The sequence below is a fragment of the Oryctolagus cuniculus genome, chromosome 15 (genome assembly GCF_964237555.1).
Source record: "Oryctolagus cuniculus chromosome 15, mOryCun1.1, whole genome shotgun sequence".
NCBI classification, from domain to species: Eukaryota; Metazoa; Chordata; class Mammalia; order Lagomorpha; family Leporidae; genus Oryctolagus; species Oryctolagus cuniculus.
The window spans coordinates 82,395,366-82,420,043 of NC_091446.1; the positions used below are offsets into that span (position 1 = coordinate 82,395,366).

Here is a 24,678-nt window from a genome sequence, read left to right on the forward strand (position 1 = left end):
GTGGGGTGGGCAGCTGGGCGTAGGGCCCCGGGTAGAGGGGGAGGCTCAGCTGGGTCCGTCTCCAGCCCGGCGGGCACGTGGGAAGCCTGTGGCTCCTTTGCTACCTGGAAAAGGGCACATAAAGGAGGCAAACCCACCAAGGGCTCCCGTTCGCTGGCGCCCTAGAGCGCACGCTCCGTGCAGCCCGAGTCGGCCCCTCCGGGCAGGACCAGAGCAGCGCCCGGAGGTGTGGCCCGGGGGAGCAGAGAACCAGCACCGGCCGCGCGCGCCCGGCCCCGCCCTTTGAGGGTACGCCCCGCGCCGGCCGCAGGGCTCCAAGGAGCCTGCGGGCTGGGCTCCCCTTCCCACCGGTATCCCGCCCGGGCCAGGCTTCGAGGAAGGAATGAGCAACGAGCCGTTCCGGCAAGAGGAAGATAAACGGGCCGCGTCTTTGCAGGCCTGATCCATGGAACCGCATCCATCCGTGTGTGTTCCTTGGAGAGCTGGGCGCTACCCACCAGGAGGCGTGGGGCGCAGGTGGCGGCGGCTGCGTTCCGCTGCAGCGGGTCCGGGCCTTGAGTGTGTGAGCTGCTGCCAACCCCCGGCCTATCCCGAATGGAGGCAGCCGCGCCCGGCGGGGCGCGCGCGGGGGAGGGAGGGTCTCAGAAGTTTCAGGGCCTGGAGTCCCGGGCTCCCGGGCCGGCGTTCGGGGGACACCCCCCTCCAAGTTCCAGATCTCGTGGAGAGGCGGCTGGGTCTGGGTCGCCCGTGGGGGCCTGCATTCCCCGTGTATGTGTGTCTGTGTGGGGCCTCTCCTCGTGGGTGCTCATTCGTGTGTGTGTGTGTGTGTGTGTGTGTGTGGAGGGGGTTCTATCTGGGAGGCGGTACTTTTATCTGCCCCTAAGTCAGGTCTCCAAGCACCCCTGCGTCTGCCCAAGTCAGCTCCACTCATCTCCACCTCCCACCCCCCAGCGCCAGCAGGGAAGGGTCGGCAGCAGAAAGGTAGGCCCTGCAGTAATTGGCAAACAGGTTTATTATTATTATTATTATTATTATTATTACTATTTTTAAGGAGGGTCTGGTAGGGCTTGAGTCTGGCCTAGTCGGCGGGGAGCAGAGATCGTCTCTCACCCAACCTTCCCCAAGGTTGCTTCATAAGCAGCCGCGGGCGGGAGGTGATGGGATTGGGGGAGCGCGGGGGAGGGTCAGGCTGGGCAGGGGGCGACGACTGGGGCGGAGCCATGTTCCCCGCGCCCTTCTCCGGCCTGGATTCTGCTGCCGGGGCACGAGTCGTCCGGACAGGTTCTGGGGGCCCAGAGGTGGAGGGGGAAGGGGGGAACCGAGGACCGAGAGGAAAGGAGACAGGGAGGGGCTGGGGAGGGAGGAGGGACAGGAGGAAGGAGAGGCGAGGCGGGTTCGCAGACAGCCAGTCGGGCGGCCGCGGGGACCCGGCTACGTCGGAGGCTCCAACGGGGACCCAGCCGGCGGCCCCCACCCTGCGCTGCCGACGCGCGCTCCCGACCCCCTCCCATCCTCTCGGGTTCACACCCACGCCCCCAGTCCTACTTGGTGCTGTGCGGCCGCGGCGGCTGAGGCGGCGGAACCCGGGAGAGCAGGTGAGAAGGGCTGGGCGGACGGGCGGAGCATGGCGCGGGGAGCGGAAAGCTGCGGACAGAGGTGCTGTCCGGGGACTGGGACCGGGATCCAGAGGCCCTGGCAGTCGCCGGGTCCTCTGAGTTTTGGGCGGCGGCGGCCGTCGGGGGACAGCCAGGAGGCTGCGGGATTCCGCTGCCTGGGCGCTTGGATTTGGAGAGGTTGGATCACCCGGGGCGCCACGCGCCTGTGCTTACCACACCCCGGGCACGCATCTGCTGAGTGCCGAGGTCTGCGTGCGTGTGCTTGCCGCTCCTAGGCAGAGGGTCCGAGGCTCCCCCTGAGGTGCCAGAGCGCGCCCACCTCGCGGTGGCTGCAGACCCTCTGGGGAACGGAGGGAGGGAGTGGCAGGGAGCTGCGACAGGTAGCAAGTCTGAGCCGGCCTCCGCGCGAAGCCCGCAGGTGACTCTGTGCCAGGCTGGGCTGGGCGCTTGAGGGCAGAGCAGAGACCCCTCCGGGCAGCCCTAAAAGGCCAGACTGGCGGCTGCGTGGATGAGAGCTCGGGAGACACATAGACAAGAGCCAAGAAGGAAAAGGAGCTGGCAGGCTTGGACCACCAGGAAGGCATCTTGCTGGGGTCCGAGGCTCCCCTCCACGGCCCTGGATCCCTGATGCCTGACTAGTGACTTCCTGGGGGAGGGAAGAGGCACACTGGCAGCAAGAAGAGGCATTGGCAACAAGGTCTGCAGAACCATTTACCAACATGACCTTGCTCTGGTGCCCTCGCAAATGGACTCCACTCCTCACTCACCCCGAGGGACCCTCACCTGGGCCCTACAGTTTTTTTGCAGTCCTAGGCAGCCCCACGCCTGCTAAGCTAGCCTGCCTGGGACCACTGTTTTGGACTCAACTGAGTTTCATTATCGACTTGTCTGGTAGCTACCCGCCAGCATCCATCTGGCACAGGTCCGAATAGAAGCGAACCCTCAGCGGATGCACCTGCGTGGGTCCTTTGGGGGGGAGGGAGGGGGTGCTTCAATGGCACAGCTACAGTGTGAGTTTGAGAGTTTTAAGTACTTATGGTCCCTGAGGTGGGGGCGTAGCACACCTGTGGGAAGACCCACACATGGAGGTCGGGCAGACGAGAGCTGTTGGCACCCAGTGGTATATTTAAGTTCCCCGGGCAAAATGTCTGAATGGTTCACAGTGGGGAAAATGGGAGAGGCCAGCCTGCCAGGCAGAGAGATGCGGCTGCGTCCTTCTCTCTGGCTGCAGGGTTGAGTAATCTGGATATGATACACAGGACCAGCAACCTGCATCAAGGGTGACAGAGCCCGGCTTCTACTGTACGAAAATCGGACCTGTATTAGAAGCAGCCTCTCAGCGGGCAGCTCCCTTGCCCCTGCCTGCAAGGGCCCAGAGCCACAGACAGCCTCAGGCTACTCCATCCTCGGGCCTGCCTGGTCCCTCCTTCTTTGGGGGTGGGGGGACCCCGTCTCCTGAGTCTGCTGTGCCAGGTACCCACATCTGGACCTGTGCTTTCTTCCCAGCAGGACTGGTGTGGGTGATGGAATTGGCTAAACACGAGCTTTAGGTTCTTGGGGGAGAATGGAGGGTGGGTTGGTGGAAGTCGTGAGTGTGTGCCTCTGCAGGCTCCGGCTTGGAGGGGGGTGGTCTCAGTGTGCTCCCCACCACCTTAAGAACTGGCCTTTGGCAGTGGGCATTTGGCCTAGCAGTTAAGATGCCCGTTGGGACACCTGCGTCTCATCTGAGAGTATCTGGGTCCGAGTCTCTACTCTGCTCATGAGTCCTGCTAATGGGTACCTGCATGGCTCAAGTAGTTGGGTTCTTGCCACCCATGTGGGAGACCTGGATTGAGCGAGTTCCTGTGTCCCAGTTTCAGCCTGGCCCAGCACCATCCATTGTGCGCATTTGGGGAAGGAACCAGCACATGGAAGTTCTCTTCTCCCCCCCCCCCTCTCTCTCTCTCTCTCTCTCTCTGTCTCCTCTCTCTCCTCTCTCTCCCTCTCAAATAATAACAAAGACAAAAGAACAAGTGGCCTCACTCTTCTTGGCCTGCCTCCCTCTGCTGCACCTTCCAAATTCACCTGTCCCCCTAGGGCCCCAGGCTCCTGGTGTCCTGCATCAGCTACCTCTGCAATCTCATGGCACCAGACATCCAACAGGTCCTGGGGTCCTCCCCAGAGCATCTCCCAGAGCACAGAGCCTTGGGGGCCTTGTGGTCATCCATGCACCCATGTGTTCCTCCTCTTCCGCTAACCAGCATCCACCCTGCACCAGGCCAGTCCCCGCAGATGAAGCATGGCCAAGTGCATACCAGTTATTTCCCAGGCAAGAACAAAGCGAGTGCTCTAGGCACCCCCATGGAGTTGAAGAGGGCAAGCCCAGCCCTGCCTCTTCCTCCAGTGCTGCCCCGGGAGCCCCCAGCCTTGTGAGAGCAGGTCCCAACTGCAGGCTCACTGCAGAATCCTTTCCCATTTGGGGGCTCAGAGAGAGTGCTGGGTTCAGGGGGACAGGCCTGGGGTAGGTGGGGGGAGGGTGTCGAGATTGGAGCCAGGCTTGCCACGGGGCCTCTGTATGCTACTGGCAGGCTCTGGCCTCCTCCTGGGGCTGGGGACAGGGGGTCAGACTGTGGGAGGGGACAGGTTCCTGGCAGGCCCACGTGGCTGTAGCATTGACGCCCTCATTTCTCATTTCCCAGGTCTCCCCTTGGCTTCCACAGCCCAGGAATCATCAAGATGCCCATCCTGGAAAAAGCCTCCCAGGCGATGGCTGCAGAAACCACCAGCGGCGAGGAGGAGGAGCCTGTGAGTGATGTTTGGAGTTCTCCCTCTTGACCCTGCTCTCCCTACTCACATGCATTGCTTCTAGAACAGTCCAGAGGAGGCTTGCATACAGAGGGCCTGGGAGTGGCCTCAGGACATGCAGGGGAAGCGACAGTCATGCTTCCTGATCCCAAGGAGAGCCCTGGATCTGGACCTGGAACTACCTTTCCCCCTAGAATAGCCTCCTGCCACCCCCACGTTCACTGCCAGTGGCTTTGAGCCCGCTGGAGGTGCCTTAGGGGGAGGCTGAATTCCCTTTGCCAAGCCTTGTTGCATTGCAGCCCCAGCTCAGCCCTGGAGCTCTGGGCTCCGTCTGTTCCACCAGCCCAAGACAAGGCCACCCTCCCTGGACGGTATCTGCCCACCCACCTGTCCAGCCGTGGAGTGACAGAACCACACTTCTGAGTGCTGGTTGCTGCACCTGTTGGTCTCTCTCCCCCAGCCCCGCTTCCCAGCCTTGCTTTGTGGTCCCCATCAGAACTTTCTGGCTTCTACCACTCCATGAGGTTGCTTCCTATACCACTCCAATGTTTGCAGCTGACCCGTGCCTCTGCTGTTAGCTGTGGCTCATGGCATGTTCGTGGCATGTTCTCTGCTGTGGCATGTTGTAGAGCTCTGTCTCTGTCTCTCCATCATCTCTGACTCCAACCCAGACCCTCCCGATCCCATCACATAGACCCCAGACCCCATGAGGAGGAGGACGGAAAGTGGCCGTGGCGGGGCTGGGCCTGGCTCATAGCGAGAGGGCTGGGCAAAACCTGGGGTGCTGCCCAGACCTGTGCTGGCATCGTGCCCCGGGGCAGGAGCAGCCTATAGCTGGCACTGACACCCCACCCTCTGCCAGAGCAGTGAAGTCCAGGGACAGGACCAGACAGGCGAGGACTGTCATCCGCCCATCAGCTCGCACTCACGCCATCTGCTTCTGCCTGGGGCGTGGGGCAGGAGCAGAGTAGAGGGGGGTGCTGTCAATAGGATCCCTTACTCCAGAGCCCCCCAGGGCAGAGAGGAGCCCCTGAAAGCCTCAGAGAAGCCCCTGGAGCAAGGTGGCCCACCAGCCACCAGCAACATTAATGAGAGTCTTTAAAACCCTCCTTGCCTGCGGTCAGCAGCTAGGAGAGGGAGCAGGGGAGAGGGAGTGGCCGCAGAGGAAGAGGAAGAAAAATAGGTGTGGAGGAAGAGGATTGCAGCCCCTGGATGTGCCACCTGGTCTGTGTGTGGCTTTGCACTGCTGTCTCCATGTTCTGACCCAGAATGGGAACTGAAACCCCCACCCTGCCTAATTCACAAGGTCAAAGACCTACCTGAGGCCCTAGGTGGACATGGCCACTAAGCTGGAAAGTGCCGTGCCCACCTAGGTGGACAGTGGGGTGGGAGGTTCTGTCCAGCCCCTGGCCGTGCGTCGGGATCCTTCTAGGAATTCCTCTGAAGGATCAGGACAGTCACAAGGTCATGTGTGCTGTTTTGGCCAACATGTAAGTCTCGTATGTTTTTATGGGGTGCAGCATAGTATCTCAATGCGTGTGTACAGCAAAGATGGATCCAATTGGGGAACCAACCTTTCCGCCTCTTCATCCTTGGGGTGCTGGCCTCTGGCTCTTCATACGGAATACATAGTGCATTCTGTGAGTTTGTGTCACCCCACCGTGCTCCTCCTGTGACTGTGCTTTGGTGCCTGTACTCAGACAGCCTCCCCTGCACCCTTCCCAATCCCCAACAATCACTAGTCTAAGCTCAGATTGGCTTTTTATTTTAAAATTCCCACACATGAGAGAGAACATGTCAAACTTGTCTGGCTTATTCTATTTAATCACTTGGCAGTTCTATCCCTTTTGCTGCAAACATCAGGGTTTCATCCTTTTTTCAGGCTGCATAATATTCTACAGGACATCCACGCCACGTTTTCCTGACCCATGTATCCACGGGTCTCACTAGTGCTGTGGTGAGAGTGGGAGTGTGGGTGTCTCTTTGATGTGTTGATGTTTATTTCCTTTGGATGTCTCCCAAAAAGTGGGATGGCTAGGGGAGACGGTAGATCCCCTTGTAGCTTTTTGAGGAACCTCCATACGGCTGGGCTGATTTGCGTTCCCACCAACAGTTTCCTTTGCTCCACCTTCTCACCACGCTTGTTATTTTCTGGGTTTCTCTTGGTAGCCATTCAAATTGGGGTGAGCTACCACTCATGCTGGTTTGGATTTGCATTTCCCTGATGGCTAATGATCTTGAGTTTTTTTTTTTTTTTTTTTCCCATGCACTTGGTGGCCATTTGTATTTTTTCTTTCGAGAACTGTCTGTTGCTCATTTCTTAAGTGGACTGTTTGGCTTTTTGCTGTTGAGTTTCTGGATATTAATCCTTTGTCAGATGAGCGGTTTGCAAATATTTCCTCCCGCGTCATAGGATTGTATGCTGCGTCTGTTTGAGGCCCTTGTTCCCCCCGGTTAACTCTCTCCTTGTCTCTCTAGATGGGGGTTGTTATTTGTGGGCTTGGAGAGGACAAGGGGAGAGGACTTCCACCCCTCGCCTGGCCCCACAAGGAACAAAATCCTTTGCCGGGTTGGAAGGCCTTCACGGGGAGCTTGGGGCAAGAGCACTGTTTCCAGGAAGCGAGCTGTAGGATTCTGGTCACTCCGGCAGCACTGAGCCATGACCCCCAGCCCACTTTTTTTTTTCCCCCTCCAGATCTCCCTGTGAGAGTGGTCCCTTTAAGGTCAATTAGGCTGTAGACTCCCAGCTGGGAACAATGCCTAACTGGAGACGGGCCAGCAGCTGACAGTATCAGTGGCTGGACTGCTCCATCTCAGACCCAGCCTGCACGGTTTCTAACAGGCACCTTCATAGCCGTCATGTCTCCCTGCTCCTACGGGGTTCTCACCTCCACATTATGGGGGGGGGGGACTGAGGCACAGAGGGCGGGTGTCTTGCCTCTAGATCACGCAGCTGCTAGGCAGCAAGGTCAGGATATAAACCCGGGTCTGTCCAACAGCAAGGACTCTTCTCCGGGTTGGTGTCTCCCAGGGGGTGGGGCGGGGAGAGGAACATAGTGGGGGTGCAGAGACAGCAAGCCAGAGCTCCCTAAATGCACAGTTCTGTTGGGCCTCAGAAACAGGCCCCAAGAATGAACGGAAGGAGACACAGACTGGCAGACACACAGCGAGTGCCCAGGGACCCCTCTCTTCCAGGAGCTGCCCAAGCTGCCGGTGCCCCCCCTGCAGCAGACCCTGGCCACCTACCTGCAGTGCATGCGACACCTGGTGCCCGAGGAGCAGTTCCGGAAGAGCCAGGCCATCGTGCAGCGTTTTGGGGCCCCTGGTGGCCTGGGCGAGACCCTGCAGCAGAAACTCCTGGAGCGGCAACAGGAGACAGACAACTGGGTATGGTCTACTGCGGGGGGCAGGGTACAGGGACCCACAGGAGAGGGGCGGGAGGCAGACGCAGACAGATGGCAGGATTCGGGTGACAAAGAGGGGGCAGAGAGGGACAAGGATGAGGTCAGGGAAGCAGAGAGAGGTGACAGGCAGGGGTGGGACTCACTAAAGAAAGGCAGAGGCCAAACAGGCAAGACTGGTGTGGAAGAGCAGGGGTGAGGGTGCAGGGCAGGGGTGGGCTTGGGAGCACAGGGACCTAGCACATACCTGGACTCACTGTGTATGTTGGGGGAATGAATGAATGCATAAATGAATAGGTGATCCAGGGACGTGCCCGCTTGTCCCCTGCGGTGGCCACGATGGGAGCGTGGTCTCCCCAGGTGCTGTGCGCCTGTCTGGGCGCATGGGTAAAGGCGCCCCTCGCTGCCTTCCCCGCAGGTGTCTGAGTACTGGCTCAATGACATGTACCTCAATAACCGCCTGGCCCTGCCCGTCAACTCCAGCCCCGCTGTGATCTTTGCTCAGCAGCACTTCCGCGACACCAATGACCAGCTCAGGTGAGGCCACAGTGCTCGCTGCTCAGGGACCCGCCCTCGCGGGAGGCTGGATCCAGCGCCAGGAAGGGCAGGTGGCGCTTCCTCTGGGGTGGTGGGATGGCCACTCGTGGAGGTCCCCCCTGGCGGTCTTGAACTGGCCGAAGCCCCGGGAGATGGCCCTGGTGGCTGGGACACACCTCCCCAGGGCTGTCTGAGCAGTATCTGCTGCCCCCCAGAGCCTGGCTCTACAAGGAGCCTCCAGAGGGGGTGCAAATGGTCCCTCCCCGGCAGCCGCGGCCGCCAGCAGAGCTTCTGCCATCTGCTGCAATTTCAGAGCTCACTGAGCCGCTGGAAGGGCCTCTGAGCCGCTGATGGCAATGGCAATGGCCGCGGTGGGCAGCGCTGGCGAGGCGGGGTGGGGGGGTCTGCCAGGGACTCTCACGGTCTCTGGGCTCAAGACGGATGGGGCAGCTCTGGGGGACAGGTGGGAGGGAGGAGGGCAGGTTCCCCAAGCTCTAACGGGAAAAGCCCCAGCACCCCCAACCCTGCCTCAGGGCAGAGCTCACCCAGGCTATAGAGACCCTCCCCCCGCCGCCCCCACGACCACCCTCAGTGTCCCCAAGATCGGCTCACTGAGCTGCTGGCCAGCGGCCCGGCCGCCTTCCCCGCCTTCCCCTGTGCCCTGCAGCCACGCCTCCCCTGGGCAGCAGGAGGCGCGTGGACTGACAGTGACTTCTGCAAGCAGTCCTGCAGGCGTGTTGGAGGGGGCATTTTCTCTCCCGTGCAATTAAGCCAGGCCTCATCATCCACGGGCGGTTAAGCTGACGCGGTCCCCGCGGCACGCCTCTCTGATGCCTGCTCCCCTTCGCTGCCTGCCGGCACTTGCTTTCTCTTGCGTTTCCACCTAGAGAACCCAATGATGGACAGCTCCCAGGAGACTGGGTTTCCTTGAGCTCCAGGGCCCCCAGCCAGGGCCAGCCCCAGGACTGGCCTTCCCAGGGAGCAGGTCCCATCCAGCCCTGTCTGCTGCTCTGTGGCTCTCCCTGTCTTCCCACTCCCCCTCCGCCCCTTCCAGGTGGTTCCAAGTTTGCCTGTGTCATCCCTTGGTTCTCACCAGAGGACGATCTTTACTGCAGGCTTGTGATGGGGCTGACAGCCTTGGGGGAAGGGGCAGCAGGCACCCCAAGGGATTGGTGTGCTCCTGGGACCTGGCACTTGGTGGTGGTTGAAGTTGGGGGTGGGGTGGAGAGGGGAGGTAGGGAGGAGGAAGAAGGAAGGAGGGAGAGCAGGAGGGAGGGAGGGAGGCAGGGAGCCGGGCGTGGGAGGAAGGGCTCAGCCTCACCTCTCTGCAGGTTTGCAGCCAGCCTCATCTCTGGAGTGCTCAGCTACAAGGCCCTGCTGGACAGGTAGGACTGTGGGCCCCACCTGGGACAGGTAGTGAGCGCTCTGTGCTGGCACAGTCAGCCAATGTGTCTCTCTCCCTGCCACGCTGGGCAGGGCTCTGGAGGGTGAGGACCTTGTCTTTTTCGAGCTCCGTGTTCTTGGCTCCTGTCACAGAGTCCCTGTCCCCACCCCACCCCACTATCAGGGTGAACTAAACCAAGCTGGCCTGATCAGTAAGGGTTCCTTTTCCTGGCAAGAGCACTGGCCTCCCTTGATATTTTTTTTTTAAGATTTATTTATTGATTTGAGAGACAGAGTTACAGAGACAAGGAGAGATAGAGAGAGAGGTCTTCCATCAGCTGGTAAACTCTTCAAATGGCTGCAATGGCCAGAGCTGCGCCTATCTGAAGCCAAGAGCCAGGAGCTTCTTCCAGGTCTCCCACATGGATACAGGAGCCCAAGGACTTGGGTCATCTTCTACTGCTTTCCCAGGCCACAGCAGACAGCTGGATCGGAAGTAAAGCAGCTGGGACTCAAACCAACACCCATATAGGATGCCGGCGCCTCAGGCAGAGGCTTAGCCTATTACGCCACAGCGCCGGCCCCTTCCCATGATCTTTCTAAAACATCTGTCTCCCTCCACGCCTCGTGAGTTCACAGGTGGAGTGAATTCCTTGGTCAGGAATTTAGAAAGCACAAGGAAAGGTGGAGAAGTGTTGCTGGGATGAGAGGTGGTAGGGTCAGTGTTCTCGCTCGCAGCTCTGTCTCTGTCCCTCCAAGCTCAGTGGACAGGAGGCACCCTGACAGGTGGAGGGAGCTGCACACACACACAGCGGGATAGAGTTGAATTTAGCAGGAAAATCCCCCTGCTGGCCAAGCCCAGGGTACCGGTGGGCATCAGGGGGAACCAGAGGGTCTGGAAAGCCCAGAGAATAGAAAGATCCCAGACGCTGGAGTGAGAGGGAGGCCCAAAGCAATGTCCTTTGAACAGATCAGGAAGTTGAAGATCAGAGAGGTTAAGTACATTGCCCATTGTCACACAGCCAGGAGGTGACAGAGCAAAGAAGGCACAGGGGACAAACTTCACTCTGTTCACCCAGCCTTGGGGCTCAGGCTCAGACCTGCAACCCCCCCAAGAGGAGGAGGCAGGGCCCCCAGACCTAACGGCCCAATGGCTCAGGGCTTGGGCCCTGGGGTCAGCAGACTTGACTCTGAATTCAGATGCCTATGAGCTGTCCAGAACCTGTCTGGACCACACCCTCTCAGACGCAGAACTCGCGCCCCCAGGCCCAGCCCAGTCTCTGTCTTGGAAGAGCTAGGAGGAAGGGTGGAGGAGGAAAAGCACCATTCTCTGTACCCATCCATCACAGCAGTCCGCACCCCAGACTCACGTGTGTGTGCGCACTCCCACGGACGCCTCGTCCCGTTCCGATGACTGTAAATGTCACATGCCGGGGACCTTTGCCAGTTCCTGTTTTGGGCCACTCATTCATTCACTCATTTATTGATTCACTCTACAATGCCTTAATGCTAGGAAGATGAAGAGAAATAAGGCTCCATCTGCAGACTACTGGGCAGTTCAGACACACGATTACCGAACCCCCAGACAGCCCCACCGGGGGAGGGTCCCCTGGCCATTGCAGAAGAGCCCCAGAGAATTCTGAACTCCACTTGCCCTGACCTGTCTTGCACCTCTGTAGGTGCACCTGCCATATAGCCCAGCTGTCCGCTCAGGGACCCAGAAGTCATCTACGGTTCCTCTTTCTCCCCCACCCCTAGTCTGCTACCCAGAGCCCCGGGGGTGGTCGCCCTCCCTGGAGAACACACCCATGAGCCTCCCTCGCCCTCCTGTCTCAGCTGCAGCTTCCTTCCTTGGTCATTACCAAAGCAGAAAGTACAGCAAAGCCCACCTGCGCCGGCAGCCCTCTGAGTCTGTCCCTGCCTGCCTGCCCTGTAGCCCCTCACCCAGCCTCACCCACCCCCTCAACACTCGGCCGGTGCTTCTCAGACTATCTCTGCAGAAAGACTAGTGGGTGTTTTTACTTTTTCTCCAATTTTTTAATTTGTTTGTAAAACACAACAAAACTTGAATTACTGGACACGTGGTACAAAAGCAGAAACCTGAGACTGCAAGTTTCATTATTGGATTCAACAACTCTACACCTCCCACCACATGGCTATAGGTGTGTCTGGGTTCCAGCACTCACTGTCATGTGTCAGTCACGACAGCTCAGTGTGACACCTGCTCTTTGAGACAACACCACCCCCACCCCCACCCCCCTTAGGGCTCAGCTTGTGCTACTGGGCTTCAGTGACCCTGCTCCAGCTGCCACCCTCTGGCCCTGCCACTCATTTTGTCTCAGTGCCCAAAATTCTCCCATCTCTTCAGCTACTCCCCACCCACACATCCCAGGACGTGCACACTAAGAGAGCAGACAATGCATATCTTGTTTGCTGCTATGTCTCAGGTCCTAGAAGGGTGCGTGACATTGAGAGGTGCTCAGAGAGTCTTTGTTGGCTGAAAGGATGGATGGATGGACAGTGGGTAGAAGGATGGATGGATGGATGGTGGGTGAATGGATGGGTGGGTGGATGGATGGGTGGATGAGTGGTAGGTGGATGGATGGGTGGGTGGATGGATGGATGGGTGGATGGATGAGTGGTAGGTGGATGGATGGATGGGTGGATGGATGGGTGGTGGGTGGATGGTGGGTGGATGAATGGGTGGTGGGTGGATGGATGGATGGGTGGATGGATGGGTGGTGGATGGATGGATGGATGGATGGGTGGTAGGTGGATGGATGGGTGGGTAGATGGTGGGGGATGGGTAGATGGATGGATGAGTGGAAGGTGGATGGATGGGTGGATGGATGGGTGGTGGGTGGATGGATGGGTGGATGGATGGGTGGGTGGTAGGTGGATGGATGGGTGGGTGGATGGATGGGTGGTGGATGGATGGATGGATGGGTGGTGGGTGGATGGATGGGTGGTGGATGGATGGATGGATGGGTGGATGGATGGGTGGTAGGTGGACGGATGGGTGGTGGGTGGATGGATGGATGGGTGGGTGGATGGATGGGTGGATGGATGGGTGGTAGGTGGATGGATGGGTGGTGGGTGGATGGATGGGTGGTGGATGGATGGATGGATGGGTGGATGGATGGGTGGTAGGTGGACGGATGGGTGGTGGGTGGATGGATGGATGGGTGGGTAGATGGTGGGGGATGGGTAGATGGATGGATGAGTGGAAGGTGGATGGATGGGTGGATGGGAGGGAGGGAAGAAGAACAGACACAGGCATGGTGACATCACAGGGGAGAGACATTGCTGCCTTGAACTCAAGAAGGGGCTTCCAGAAGACAGGCTACAGGAGCAGGCTTTTGAAAGAGGGGAAGGAGCTTTCTAAACACTGAATGCAAGGATGGGTGCACGTGGGCCAAGCAGAGGCCACATAAGCAAAGGCACCCAGGGCCGAATGGTGAGGTTTGCAATGCCGTGCGAGAGGCTGGAATGACGAGGATTGACAGAGGTGTGACGCAAGCCTGGGGCTCTCCCACGGGCCCCGGAAATGGATCGCTCTTCAGAAAGTGGAGAACTGAGTTCCGCAACTGACATGCAGCCCTGGGTGTGTGCCTCAGTTTACCTAACCAAGTTGCAGCAGAACCAGTTCCAAGTCCCTCTCTACCTGACCACCTGCCTTCCTCCTCCCCCACTCCCCCCACCCCGCCTCCAGCCACTCCATCCCCACGGACTGCGCCAAGGGCCAGCTGTCTGGACAGCCCCTCTGCATGAAACAATACTATGGGCTCTTCTCTTCCTACCGGCTCCCCGGACATGCCCGGGACACACTGGTGGCCCAGAAGAGCAGCATCATGCCCGAGCCGGAGCACATCATTGTAGCCTGCTGCAACCAGGTAAGCCGCGCCTTGTCACCACTGCCGCCTCTCGGGCTCCGGGAGCGAGTGGATGTGTCCTTCCATCCCTACTTCTCCCAGGGAGCTCAAGCCCATGCCCCTGAATCACACGGGGAGCTGGGGGCACCGTGGCCCCAACATGGGGTCTCTTGCTCCCAGTCAGTGCCATCTCCCTCCACGCGTGGGCTTTCGGAATGAGGAGAATCACCAGACAGACGGTGGTGTCCCGGGCCCGGGCAGGTTGAAGAACTCCCTGCATGCCCCGGGAGCCTGCCAGCCCCTCCAGCTGCCCAGCCACTTGTTTCTATGCACTCACCCTGGCTGTGGCCCCCCAGGGGCCCTGCACAGACAGAACAGAGTTACAGACGGACGTGTGGGCCCTCCCATGTGCCAGACCACACTCCACCTGACCGTGCAGGGGCCCTCAGCGCCTCCATTTGCCAGATGGGGAAGTGAGGTTCCCATGAGCAAAACAGTCTGCCCGAGAGTGGAAAGGACTCCCAGGTCTGACCGGGGGCCCCAAGGCCCCCACTTTGTGCCCTGTAGCTCAGGGCCTCAGACCGGGGTCCCCAGAGCCAGCACAGACCCCCGACAAGCTGATGAGAGGAAGGGCTCCTATCTCCCTCTCAGTGTCCCAAACTCTTGTTCTATACAAGCAGACGTCACAGAGAGGTTGTTCCCAGCCCTCCTTCATTCAAAAGCCAAGCCCAACACTTCCCATCCCCCACCCCCCCGCCCCGCTGTGTAGAAGTCCGCCCTTCCAGAGTTACTCTGAGAGCTCCTGCCCTGGGCCAGGCTACACGTGGTCACTGCCCTGGGCGGGAGCCAAGACTTCACTGTCAATCAGCTCAAAAGGAGTCTGGACCTGGGTCTCTGCATAGACTTTTTTTTTTTTTAATATTTATTTATTTATTTGAAAGTCAGAGTTATACAGAGAAAGTAGAGTCAGAGAGCAAGCGAGAGAGAGAGAGAGAGAGAGAGAGAGAGAGAGAAAGACGTCTTCCATCCGCTGGTTCACTCCCCAATTGGCCACAATGGCCAGAGCTGAGCTGATCTGAAGCCAGGAGCCAGGAGCTTCTTCTGGGTCTCCCACGCGGGTGCAGGGGCCCAAGCACTTGGGCCATCTTCTACTGCTTTCCCAGGCCACAGCAGAGAGCTGGATGGGAAGTAGAGCAGCCGGGACTTGAACCGGCACCCATATGGGATGCCGGCACTGCAGGTGGCGGCTTTACCCGCTATGCCACATCACCGGCTCCTGGTTCCTTACTTTGAATGCTGGGTGTGTCCACCGTACAAGGACACTCACTACCTATCACTCAGCCATGCCCTTTCTGGAGAACAGTGAGGCTCCTCCCACCGTTTTGCCATTGCAAACAAGGCTGCCACACAGAGCCCCTCCTATGTCCTCTGGTGCACGTGCCTTGGGCTGCGGTCTGCATGTATAAGGGCCATTGCTGAGTCACAGGCATGCACAAGGAAGTTTCAGTGAATGCTGCTCTTCCGATGGTGGCTGTGCCAATTTTTTTTTTTAAATTTTTTTTTTTGACATGCAGAGTGAACAGTGAGAGAGAGAGACAGAGAGAAAGGTCTTCCTTTGCCGTTGGTTCACCCTCCAATGGCCGCCGCGGCCGGCGCGCTGCAGCCGGCGCACCGCGCTGATCCGAAGGCAGGAGCCAGGTGCTTCTCCTGGTCTCCCATGGGGTGTAGGGCCCAAGCACCTGGGCCATCCTCCATTGCACTCCCTGACCACAGCAGAGAGCTGGCCTGGAAGAGGGGCAACCGGGACAGAATCCGGCGCCCCGACCGGGACTAGAACCCGGTGTGCCGGCGCCACAAGGCGGAGGATTAGCCTAGTGAGCTGCGGCGCCGGCCGGCTGTGCCAATTTATACCCAGTTCCCCTACAAATGTAACGGCTTTGGGTATTGCAGGAACTACACAAATTTTCCTTTGGATCAGTCCTCATAGCTGTGAGCAGCGTGAAGCCCAGTCAGCGGTCAGCGCTGGGTTGGTGCCCCCAGTGGGAATGATTTAGCACTCCCCGCACCCCCACTCCCAGCCCTGGAATAGCGTCCCCTTCCCAAGCCCACCCGGTGCCTGGCTGGCGACAACGGGCGCCCGGGTGACATGTCCCTCCTGTTTCTCCCGCAGTTCTTTGTCTTGGATGTTGTCGTTAACTTCCGCCGTCTCAGTGAGGGGGACCTGTTCACTCAGCTGAGAAAGATAGTCAGAATGGCCGCCAGCGAGGACCGCCGCCTGCCCCCCATCGGCCTGCTGACGACAGACGGGAGGAGCGAGTGGGCCGAGGCCAGGACGGCTCTTGTGAAAGGTCAGCAGCAGCGGTGCCCGTCGCCCCACATCTCCTGTCCTCTGGCTCTGCCCCCCAGCCACCACCATCACCTCTGGGGTCGGGCGCCATGGCTTCACCCCCATTGGCCATAGCGCAGGGAGCCCAGGCCAGTGGTCTTTTGCACAGGCCCCTCGAGTCTCATCTACAGATATCCTGGCTTTCTGGGTGAGCCTTGCTAGCGCCGGGATGGTGAGGACAGGAAGGGGCTTGGGGGGCATCTAGGAAAACCGTTGGAGATCTCAGTCATTGGAGAGTGGATAGATGGGCTGGGCTGGGGCCCGTCTGTGGGAGGGTGGCTGGCCGTCTCCCTTATCTCATCTCTTGGCTCTGGGCCTTTTCATTGTCAAGGTGACCCTGGTCTTGAAACATCTCTGAGCATTCCCACTGGAAAGCCAGGAATATTCTTGGACACTTTAAATCATCTTCTGGAAACTTCTTCTAAAATCCAAGGCCAACTCTAGTCTCAGGAGTTGGATGGAGTCTTTCTTTCTGCCTCCCTCCCTCCCTCCCTCCCTCCCTTCCTTTCCACCTTCCTCCTTTTTGTTAAGATTTATTTTACTGAAAGGCAAAGTGACAAAGGGGAAGAGAGAGAGAGAGAATCTTCCACCCACTGGTTCACTCCCCAAATGGCTGCATCAGCCAGGAACTGGGTCAAGCTGAAGCCAGAAGCCAGGCGCTCCATCTGAGTCTCCCACATGGGTGGCGGGGGCCTAAGCACTTGGACCATCATTCATTGCTTTCCCAGATGCATTATCAGGGAGTCAGATCAGAAACGGAGCAGATGGGACTCGAACCAGTGCTCACTGTAGGATGCCGGCGACAGGGGAGGCAGCTTAACCCCCTGGGCACAGCACTGCCTCCCAGGTGAAGGAATTCCTTTCAATTCTTGCTCATCTTGGACATCCTGGGATGAGAGGCAGAGCTTCTAGGAGTCTCCCTCTCACCTGTCTGCGTGTCAGTGGGTCCGGCAGTCCCCTCTGACTCCCTGCCTGTCTGTAGCTGAGGACCTGACCAGTCCCAGGGGGCTGGGAGAATCAGAGGAGACGGGGCAGCCCCGGGACAGAGAAACAGGAAGAGAGGAAATGGGGTGGGGGAGGCAGGCTTCAAATACACCACAATGTTTACCCATAGAAGGCCGCGGAGACAGCAGGTGCCAAATAAGTGCTTTGGGAGTTCAGAGAGGGGAGGGAACCCTTCCAATTGGGATTAAAAATTTTGATAGAAATTTTTTAAAGCTTATTGATTTTTTTATTGGAAAGGCAGAGAGAGCGTGCTTCCATCTGATGGTTCACTCCCCCAGATGGCCACAACAGCCTGCGTGGGCTAGGCCAAGCTGAACCCAGGAGCCGGGAGCATCTGTGGGTGCAGGGCCCAAGCACTGGGACCATCTTTTCCTGCTTTCCCGGGAGCATCAGCAGGGAGCTGGATCAGAAGTGGAGCAGCCGGGACGTGAACCGGTGCCCATATGGGATGCCTGGCTTATGGTGCCACAGCGCCAGTCTTCTACTTGGAACCTTGAAAGGCTTTGTTGGAAGAAGAAGTGGGAATAGGGCCAAGCCCAGTGCCATGAGTGAGTGAGGGGGCCGAGTTGGAAGGCGGGAGGGTGGTATCCAGGCAGGTGGACTGAGTGTGGGCAAAGCTGGCCCATCATCAGGGACACGTCTAGCCCTTCCTGGAGACCCTGTCTCTAGAGGGAGCTGCTGGCTCCTTGCCCCGAGCAGAGCTCAGCCCAGCTGTCTCAGCCTTGGGCATCTGGGAGCCCCCTGCCCTCCCTCCTGCCCGCAGCCTCGGTCTCTGTGGCCGGTGTGCTTGTCCTGGCTGGTGTGGCTCATCTCTAGGGTGAGTGCTGATGCTCTCCCTCCCTCCGCCCGTCTGCAACATCCCAAAGGACTCTGCCTTGGTTTAGCTCTGAATCTACCATGCCATCCGCAGTGGGAGACCACGTACATTTCAATAAAAGAACGAAGTACTGGCAGTGCCTGGTCCCAGACTTACTTCCCACTTGCTGATTTATCCTGTCCTCCAATTATTAGGCACCTGCTGGATACTTGGTCCTAAGTAGAAGGCCGTGGAGCCACAGGGAGTGGGGAGAGCCGACCGCTCTGGCGGACCTGACGGCTGAGGCGGGGCATTAATAACTCGCTATTAGAAAGTGAGTTCATTCTCTCTGGAGACCGTGGTGAAATCGGGCCCTGCAGGGAAAGAGACAGGCGTCAAAATAATCGCCTCTGCTTCCAGCTCGGTTTCCACTTTATTAGCAGGCCAGGGCCAAGCCACTCCCTCCAGCACTGACCGGGATCGCCCTGGGGCCTAAGTGCTTGGGCTGTGCTAATCGGAATTAATTTGTTCATGGCGCTTGATCTGGCTTTCTGAATGGCAGCGCTGTTTCTGAGCGATGCACCACACAAAGGAGGGAAGACACGCACCTGCCCCTGGGCAATCGGATTAATCCCATTAGCGCTGAGTGTGTCGCCTACCCGCCCGGCGAGAAATAGGGCGACCGTTTAGGAAGCAGTTGTGGTGTGGGTGATAGATCTCAAAGCAAAAGCAGCCGGAAAGAAAAGAAGGGTGAGGCAGAGAGAGGCCTGGGTTGCTTTAAGTGCAAGCCGGGGAGCGGAGGGTGGTGCCATTTGCCGAGATGGACAGCGAGTGGAAGGGTGGGTGCGGGATGGAGAAATCTCATCTTGAGTCATCTGAATGCAGACGTCAGGTTAGATGAATGCGTCTGGCGCTTGCAGGGGAGGTCAGAGCAGAGATATAAATTGGAGAACCATCAGCACCTAAATGATATTAAAAGGCCCAGGCCTGGATGAGATCATGGAGATGCAGAAGAGGAGGGGCCCGCAGAGGTCCGGTGGGGAGGGGGAGGCGGGAAGAGAGCAAAGGCACGGAGCAGAGCAGCTCGGGGAGGGGCCAGGAGATGCCACCAGGATCCTGGAAGGAGGTAGGGAGCAGCCGGCCACGTGCAACGCTGCCACGAGCTTGCGGGGCCACGGAACAGGGAGGAGATGGTGAGCTTGGCAAGGGTCAGGCTGGAGCTGCAGGAGATAGGAACTGTTGATGATGTGGCTAATGAGTGGAACCAGCAAATGTAGGTGACTCTTTAATAAAAAAAAAAATATTTGTTTGAAAGGCAGAGAGAGAGAGAGAGAGGAGAGATCATCTTGGGTTCACTCCCCAGATGGCCAGGGATTGCATCCAGGTTTCCCACAGAGATGGCAGGGGTCCAAGCACCTGGGCCATCTTCTGCTGCTTTCCCAGGTGCATTAGCAGAGAGCTGGATGGGAAACGCAGCAGCCAAGACTTGAACCAGTGCTCTGACGTGGGATGCTGGCATTGCACAGGGCGGCTAAACCCACTGCTCCTCCAGGCTGCTCGTTTCAAATGTTGCGTCATTACAAGGAACAGAAAATTGGAGACGTTACCAGACAAGCACAGGCATCAACAGAAATGTTCTGAGTAGGAGAGGCAGGTGCATGGTGTACGTATACAGGTGCGTGGAGGGAGTCCAGTGAATGGAATTGTAAGAGACAGGAGAATGGTGGAGGTGTGGAACTCTGGCCAAGGAAAAAGAGGGAAGCCAGAGAAATGGAGACTTTGAGCTGGTACAGGGAAAACAGAAACCCCGGGCCCAGGGCCTATAGTATAGCAGTGGTGGCAGTGGCGGTGGCTCCAATTGGTGGCCCCTGGTCTCTGAACAGAGAAGTCACAGCCAGGAGCTGAGAGAGGTGCGGGCCAGTGGGATGCTGAAGACAACGAAGAACGTATGAAACGGGCTCGTGGGACGTGGGGCAGGAACTCGAACTCCTGGATGAGATTTCAGAGCGTCTGGAGAAGTGGATTAGCCTCCTCACGCAACACCTGCTCATGCTCCCCCGTGTTTAGCTTCTCGGTTCCACGCAAGGAGCCGCTGGGTCCCCGGGAGAGGCAGGAGGGGCTGCTGGGAGTGCTGAGTAAGGAGGGGGTCTCAGTGTGCTTGGCTGCCCCAACACCATGCCACAGACCTGGCGGCTTCAGCCCCGGAAGTGCGTTGTTCCACAGTTCTGAAGGCTGAAGGTCAAGACCAAGGTCGGGGCCAGCTTCTCCTGAGGCCTTGCTGCTTGGCTCGTTCTCCCCGGGGTCTTCACATCATCTTCCTTCTGTGCACATCTGCGCCCTGGTCTCCTCTTCTCACGGGCACACCAGTCCTGGTGCTCAGGTCCTCCTGATGGCTTCTCTTCATTGAGAATGAGGAAGCCCCTACCCCTGCGCACTGTCAGACGCTGAGGGGCTGCCTGCTGGGACTTCAGCATGAGTATTTTGAGGGAACTGGAATCCGGAGTGACTGACGGATGGCGAGCGTAGGAGGCAGGGCTGGTGGAGGTTGCAAGGGTTAGGAGTGGAGTCATGGAACAGAGTTGTGAACCCGAAAGCCCAGGCTATGACCAGCGTGTGGGGTGCTTGGACAGAGGCGTCAGAGGGGACAGGACCCTGGGAGCCAGCAGGTCCTCTACTATGCCCTCGGGAGTGGCTGTTGAGATGAGATTGTCCACGGGAAACTGGTGGAGGAATTGAGAGAAGACGTGATATTCAAGTTATGGGGGGCAATGCCTTGAGTGGTCCCAAGGAGGGAGAAAGCGAGGCTGGAGGGGCCCGTATGGTCCTGATGCAGAGCTGGGAGCAGGTCGGGGCACGGGAGGGGGGTGGTTGGGCAGGGACAGAGGGGACAGCGGTGATGGGGGATACAGCCCAGTGGTCCCAGCTCCAAGGGAAGGGGCAAGAAGGTGAGTGGAGCACGTGCAGAAGTGGTTAGCCATACAGTGGGACTGGCAGGGCTCAGGGGGAGAGGACCACGTCCACCGAGGGGTCCCACGGAGCAGTGAGCCACGAGGGCAGGTTTGTCACCGATATCTCCCTGCCTCTGGGAAGCTGGCCGGCCGTGGCTGTGGGAGCTGAGCATCCCTGTGGCCCACAGCAGTGTCCTGATGAATGCCATGGAGTGGGCTGAGCAGTTTCAGCCCTGAGGCCTCCACCTCCCTCCCTGGGACCTGGCCCCCTGGGGTCCAGGCAGGTGCCATGCAGCAGGAGGCCCTGGCCAAGCCGACCTCTGCTGCTTCTGGCGAGGTCTGGGCCAAGGAGCCTAACTGTGGGCGACATGTGCGTCTGAGTTTGCATGCAGTTGCCCAGCCTTTTATTTCATCAACCTGTCTCCTTGGAGACACTGTCTCTGGCCCTCCCGCAGCCTGGGCAGCCCCCATCCGTCAGCCCTAGTGTCAGCCTGTCTGACCCTGAGGAGGTGGGGCTGGTGGAGATCCAGGGACTGCCAGGGTGACACGGCTGAAATGCATGAGGAGGGTAGCCAGGTGCCTTGTTGGGACTCATCGGCCACAGGCCAAGTGCCGTGCTGGGGGCCAAGGTGCTGGACGCACAGCCTAAAACCAAAGGAGCAGTTCAGACAGAGCCGCCCACCCCCTGCCCAGAGGGACAGTGGAGGCTGCCTCCTGGACCTGCCGCAGCCCAGAAGGGCTTCCTGTCCCGAGTGGAACTTGTCGCTCAAGCCAGGTGGGCTGAGGTCAGTGTGATTCAGCCCTGGCTGCAGACTGGGGTTGTTGATGACATCAGGATCGTCTAGAGCATTCCTTAAGACGGAAACAAAACGTTCCTGGGCCCCAGTGATTTTCCAGTAGGATAGGAGTAGGGCCAAGGAATCTATTTTAAAGCGTCCTGGTGTTTGCAAACGTGCAGCCCAGACTGGGACCCACTTGGGTGTTAGTAACAGCCGTGCGCCAAGCTCCCCTTTCTGACCCTTGCTTCCTGAAGCTTGGTGAACGGAGGAAGTAGCTTTGCCTCCCAACTCCGGGGCAGTGGCTGATGACACCAGGACAGCCACCGGCCTGGCTGGGCTGCTGAAGACCAGCATAGGGGCTCAGGATGTCCCTCCCGACTCAGCCACGAAGCTGTGGCCTCCCTGAACCCAGAAGGAGCCAACCCCGTTATCCTGGGCTGGAAATTTAATTAGACATTCGGCCTGAGTCTGGAAGACTACAGAGCTTGTCAATTTGTCGGAAAAGGATGGCCAGGCTGGAGAGGCCCCCCGAGCCTGTTGGCTTCCCTGGGCGCTGGGTGGAGATCCTGCACACAGACCTCGGAGGCAGGTGCTATTTGTCTGTGCATCTCAGCAGCCAGTTAGAGCTGCACCACTGCTCTCGAGGAAGGAGCAGACAGAAGGCACAGTTGTGGCTGCAGAAGGCCATGGTCATGGTCTGCAAGGACCACGCGGGATGGGGGCCCTTTGCCAGAGCTGGGCAAGTCTGCTGGTTTGAAAACCAATTACACAGCGGCACTAACGACCTCTCTGATTTAATTGGCCCAGAAGCACCTCCTGTGCTCCTGAGACTAAAAATGTGATTTTCTTTCTCCAGGGAGGGACCAAGGCCGGTGCCTCCCTCCCACACCAGAAGCATGAAGTTCTTTAGGGACTGGCCTGGAGCATCCAGACTGGACAGGCCAGTGGGCCAGGGGACAGAGGCCTAGCCTCCACTTGCGCCCGTCTCTGGCTCCTGCAGCCTAGGCTTTCTGGCCCACGGTATGGAGACGGCAGCCGCCGTGTGGGGAGGACGAGGGGATGGGATGTGAGCAGATGGCCTGGAGCCTGCTGCACAGAGGGTGTTTGCTAAATGGTAGCTCTTATTAGATTTGGGGAAACACTCTGGGGACCCTGAAGGCCCGCAGCCTCCCTGGGAAAAAAAATCTGGTGAACTTGGAAACGGGCAGCTGCGGAATGAATGGGCATGGTCCATGCAGAGGACGTAGCCCGTGGATACTCAGGCTGCATGGGCTTTGCTCCTTGTGTGGGATCCTCACCCTGGTGCACTCAGCTTCCCTGGGCTGTCTCACATCTCCTGTGCCCTGTGTGCACACACACCAGGCGTCTCTCCCTGGCCACCGTCTCCCGGCCCTCACTTGCCAGGTTAGGTGCAGGATGTTAGGTGCAAGGCAGTCATGGGGTGTGTTTTTTTGTTTGTTTGTTTGTTTTTTCTCCATCTCCTACCCTTCTCCAGACTTAATCCAAGTCTTTCACATGGGTGGGGGGGACCCAACTACTTAACCATCACTGCTGCCTCCCAGGGACTGCACTAGCAGATTTATTTGTTTATTTGAGAGGAAGAGTTACAGAGAGAGAGAAAGAGAGAGGGAGAGGGAGAGAGAGAGAGAGACAGAGAGAGACAGAGAGAGAGGGAGAGGTCTTCCATCCACTGCTTCACTCCCCAATTGGCCGCAATGGCTAGAGCTATGCCAATCCAAGGCCAGGATCCAGGAGCTTCTGCTGGGTCTCCCATGTGGTGCAGGGGCCCAAGCACTTGGGCCATCTTCTACTGCTTTCCCAGGCCATAGCAGAGAGCTGGATTGGAAGTGGAGCAGCCAGGACTAGAACCAGCGCCCATATGAGATGTTGGCACTGCAGGTGGCAGCTTTACCAATCTTACATCCTTGGAATAAGCCCACTTGGACATTGTGCTGTTTCTTTCTCTGTATTGCTTACTTTTATCTGCTGATACATTGTTCCATGTCTTCATACCTATATTCATGGGGAATATTGACCTGCAGTTCCGCTTTTGTTTTTTTAGTAAGACTTATTTGTTTATTTGAAAGGCAGAATGACAGAGAGAGGGGGAGACCTTCCACCCACTGGTTCACTCCCCTAAAGGCTATAACAGCTAGGTCTGGGCCAAGCCAAAACGGGAAGCCAGGAGCTCAATCCTGGTCTCCCACTTGGGTGGCAGGAGCCAAGGACCTGGGCTATCATCCGCTGCCTCCCCAGGCACATTAGCAGGGAGCTGGATCATAATCGGTGCCACCAGAACTTGAACCGGTGCTCCGATGTGGAGCATCACGAGTGCTGACGTAGCCCACTGTGCCACAACACCAGCCATCGCTGTGGCTTTCATGTTTGTTTTCTGTACTGTATTTAAACTTACACATTCGGGGCCGGCGCTGTGGTGAAGTGGGTTAACGCCCTGGCCTGAAGCACCGTCATCCCATGTGGGCACCGGTTCGAGACCCAGCTGCTCCACTTCCTGTCCAGCTCTCTGCTATGGCCTGGGATAGCAGTGGAGGATGGCCCAAGTGCTTGGGCCCCTGCACCCACATGGGAGACCCAGAAGAAGCTCCTGGCCCCTGGCTTTGGATCAGTGCAGCTCCCGCCGTTGCGGCCATCTGAGAGTGAACCATCGGATGGAAGACCTCTCTCTCTCTGCCTCTCTTCTCTCTGTGTAACTCTGACTTTCAAATAAATAAATAAATATTTAAACTTACACATTCAATCTTGTTAATAGTTACGGGACTGTTGGAATTGTCTGTTTCATTTTCAGTGCTTGTGGTAGTTAATGCTTTTTAAGGATTGGTCCATTTAATTTAAGTTGTCAGTGTGTTGTGCGCGGAGCTCTTTGTAATATTCTCTTATTACACTCCTTATGTCTGCAGGGTCTATAGTGATGTCCCCCGTTCATTCCTGATATCACTGATTCTCTCTCTCTTTCCTCTTCCTCCTCTCTCTCTCTTTCACCTGTTAGTCTTGCTACAGGCTCAATTCGTCTTCTGAAAGAATCAACTTTTATTTTCAAGGCTCTTCTTTTTCTTCCTGTTTTCAATTTTGTTAATTTTTTATCTTTATTTTCTTCCTTCTGCTTGCTTTGGGTTTATTCTATTCTTATTTTTCTAGATAAATCTGAGACTT

General features: G+C 57.9%; 1 protein-coding gene across 2 annotated transcripts in view; it reads left to right on the forward strand.

Annotated features, from left to right (window-relative positions):
• The first annotated feature begins 1,393 nt into the window (after positions 1-1,393).
• The window catches only part of CHAT (choline O-acetyltransferase), a 47,658-nt gene continuing 24,373 nt past the window's right edge, over positions 1,394-24,678 (forward strand). Inside the window, exons 1-7 of one of the 2 annotated variants that reach the window (XM_070058107.1) lie at positions 1,394-1,595; positions 4,295-4,400; positions 7,596-7,787; positions 8,220-8,338; positions 9,670-9,723; positions 13,434-13,614; positions 15,764-15,941. In XM_070058107.1, coding sequence (XP_069914208.1) covers positions 4,332-4,400; positions 7,596-7,787; positions 8,220-8,338; positions 9,670-9,723; positions 13,434-13,614; positions 15,764-15,941 — 793 coding nt within the window. In that variant the 5' untranslated portion in view covers positions 1,394-1,595; positions 4,295-4,331. Of the gene's footprint in view, positions 1,596-4,294; positions 4,410-7,595; positions 7,788-8,219; positions 8,339-9,669; positions 9,724-13,433; positions 13,615-15,763; positions 15,942-24,678 lie in introns of those variants that run through there. The other variant, XM_070058108.1, reaches the window with a different exon arrangement.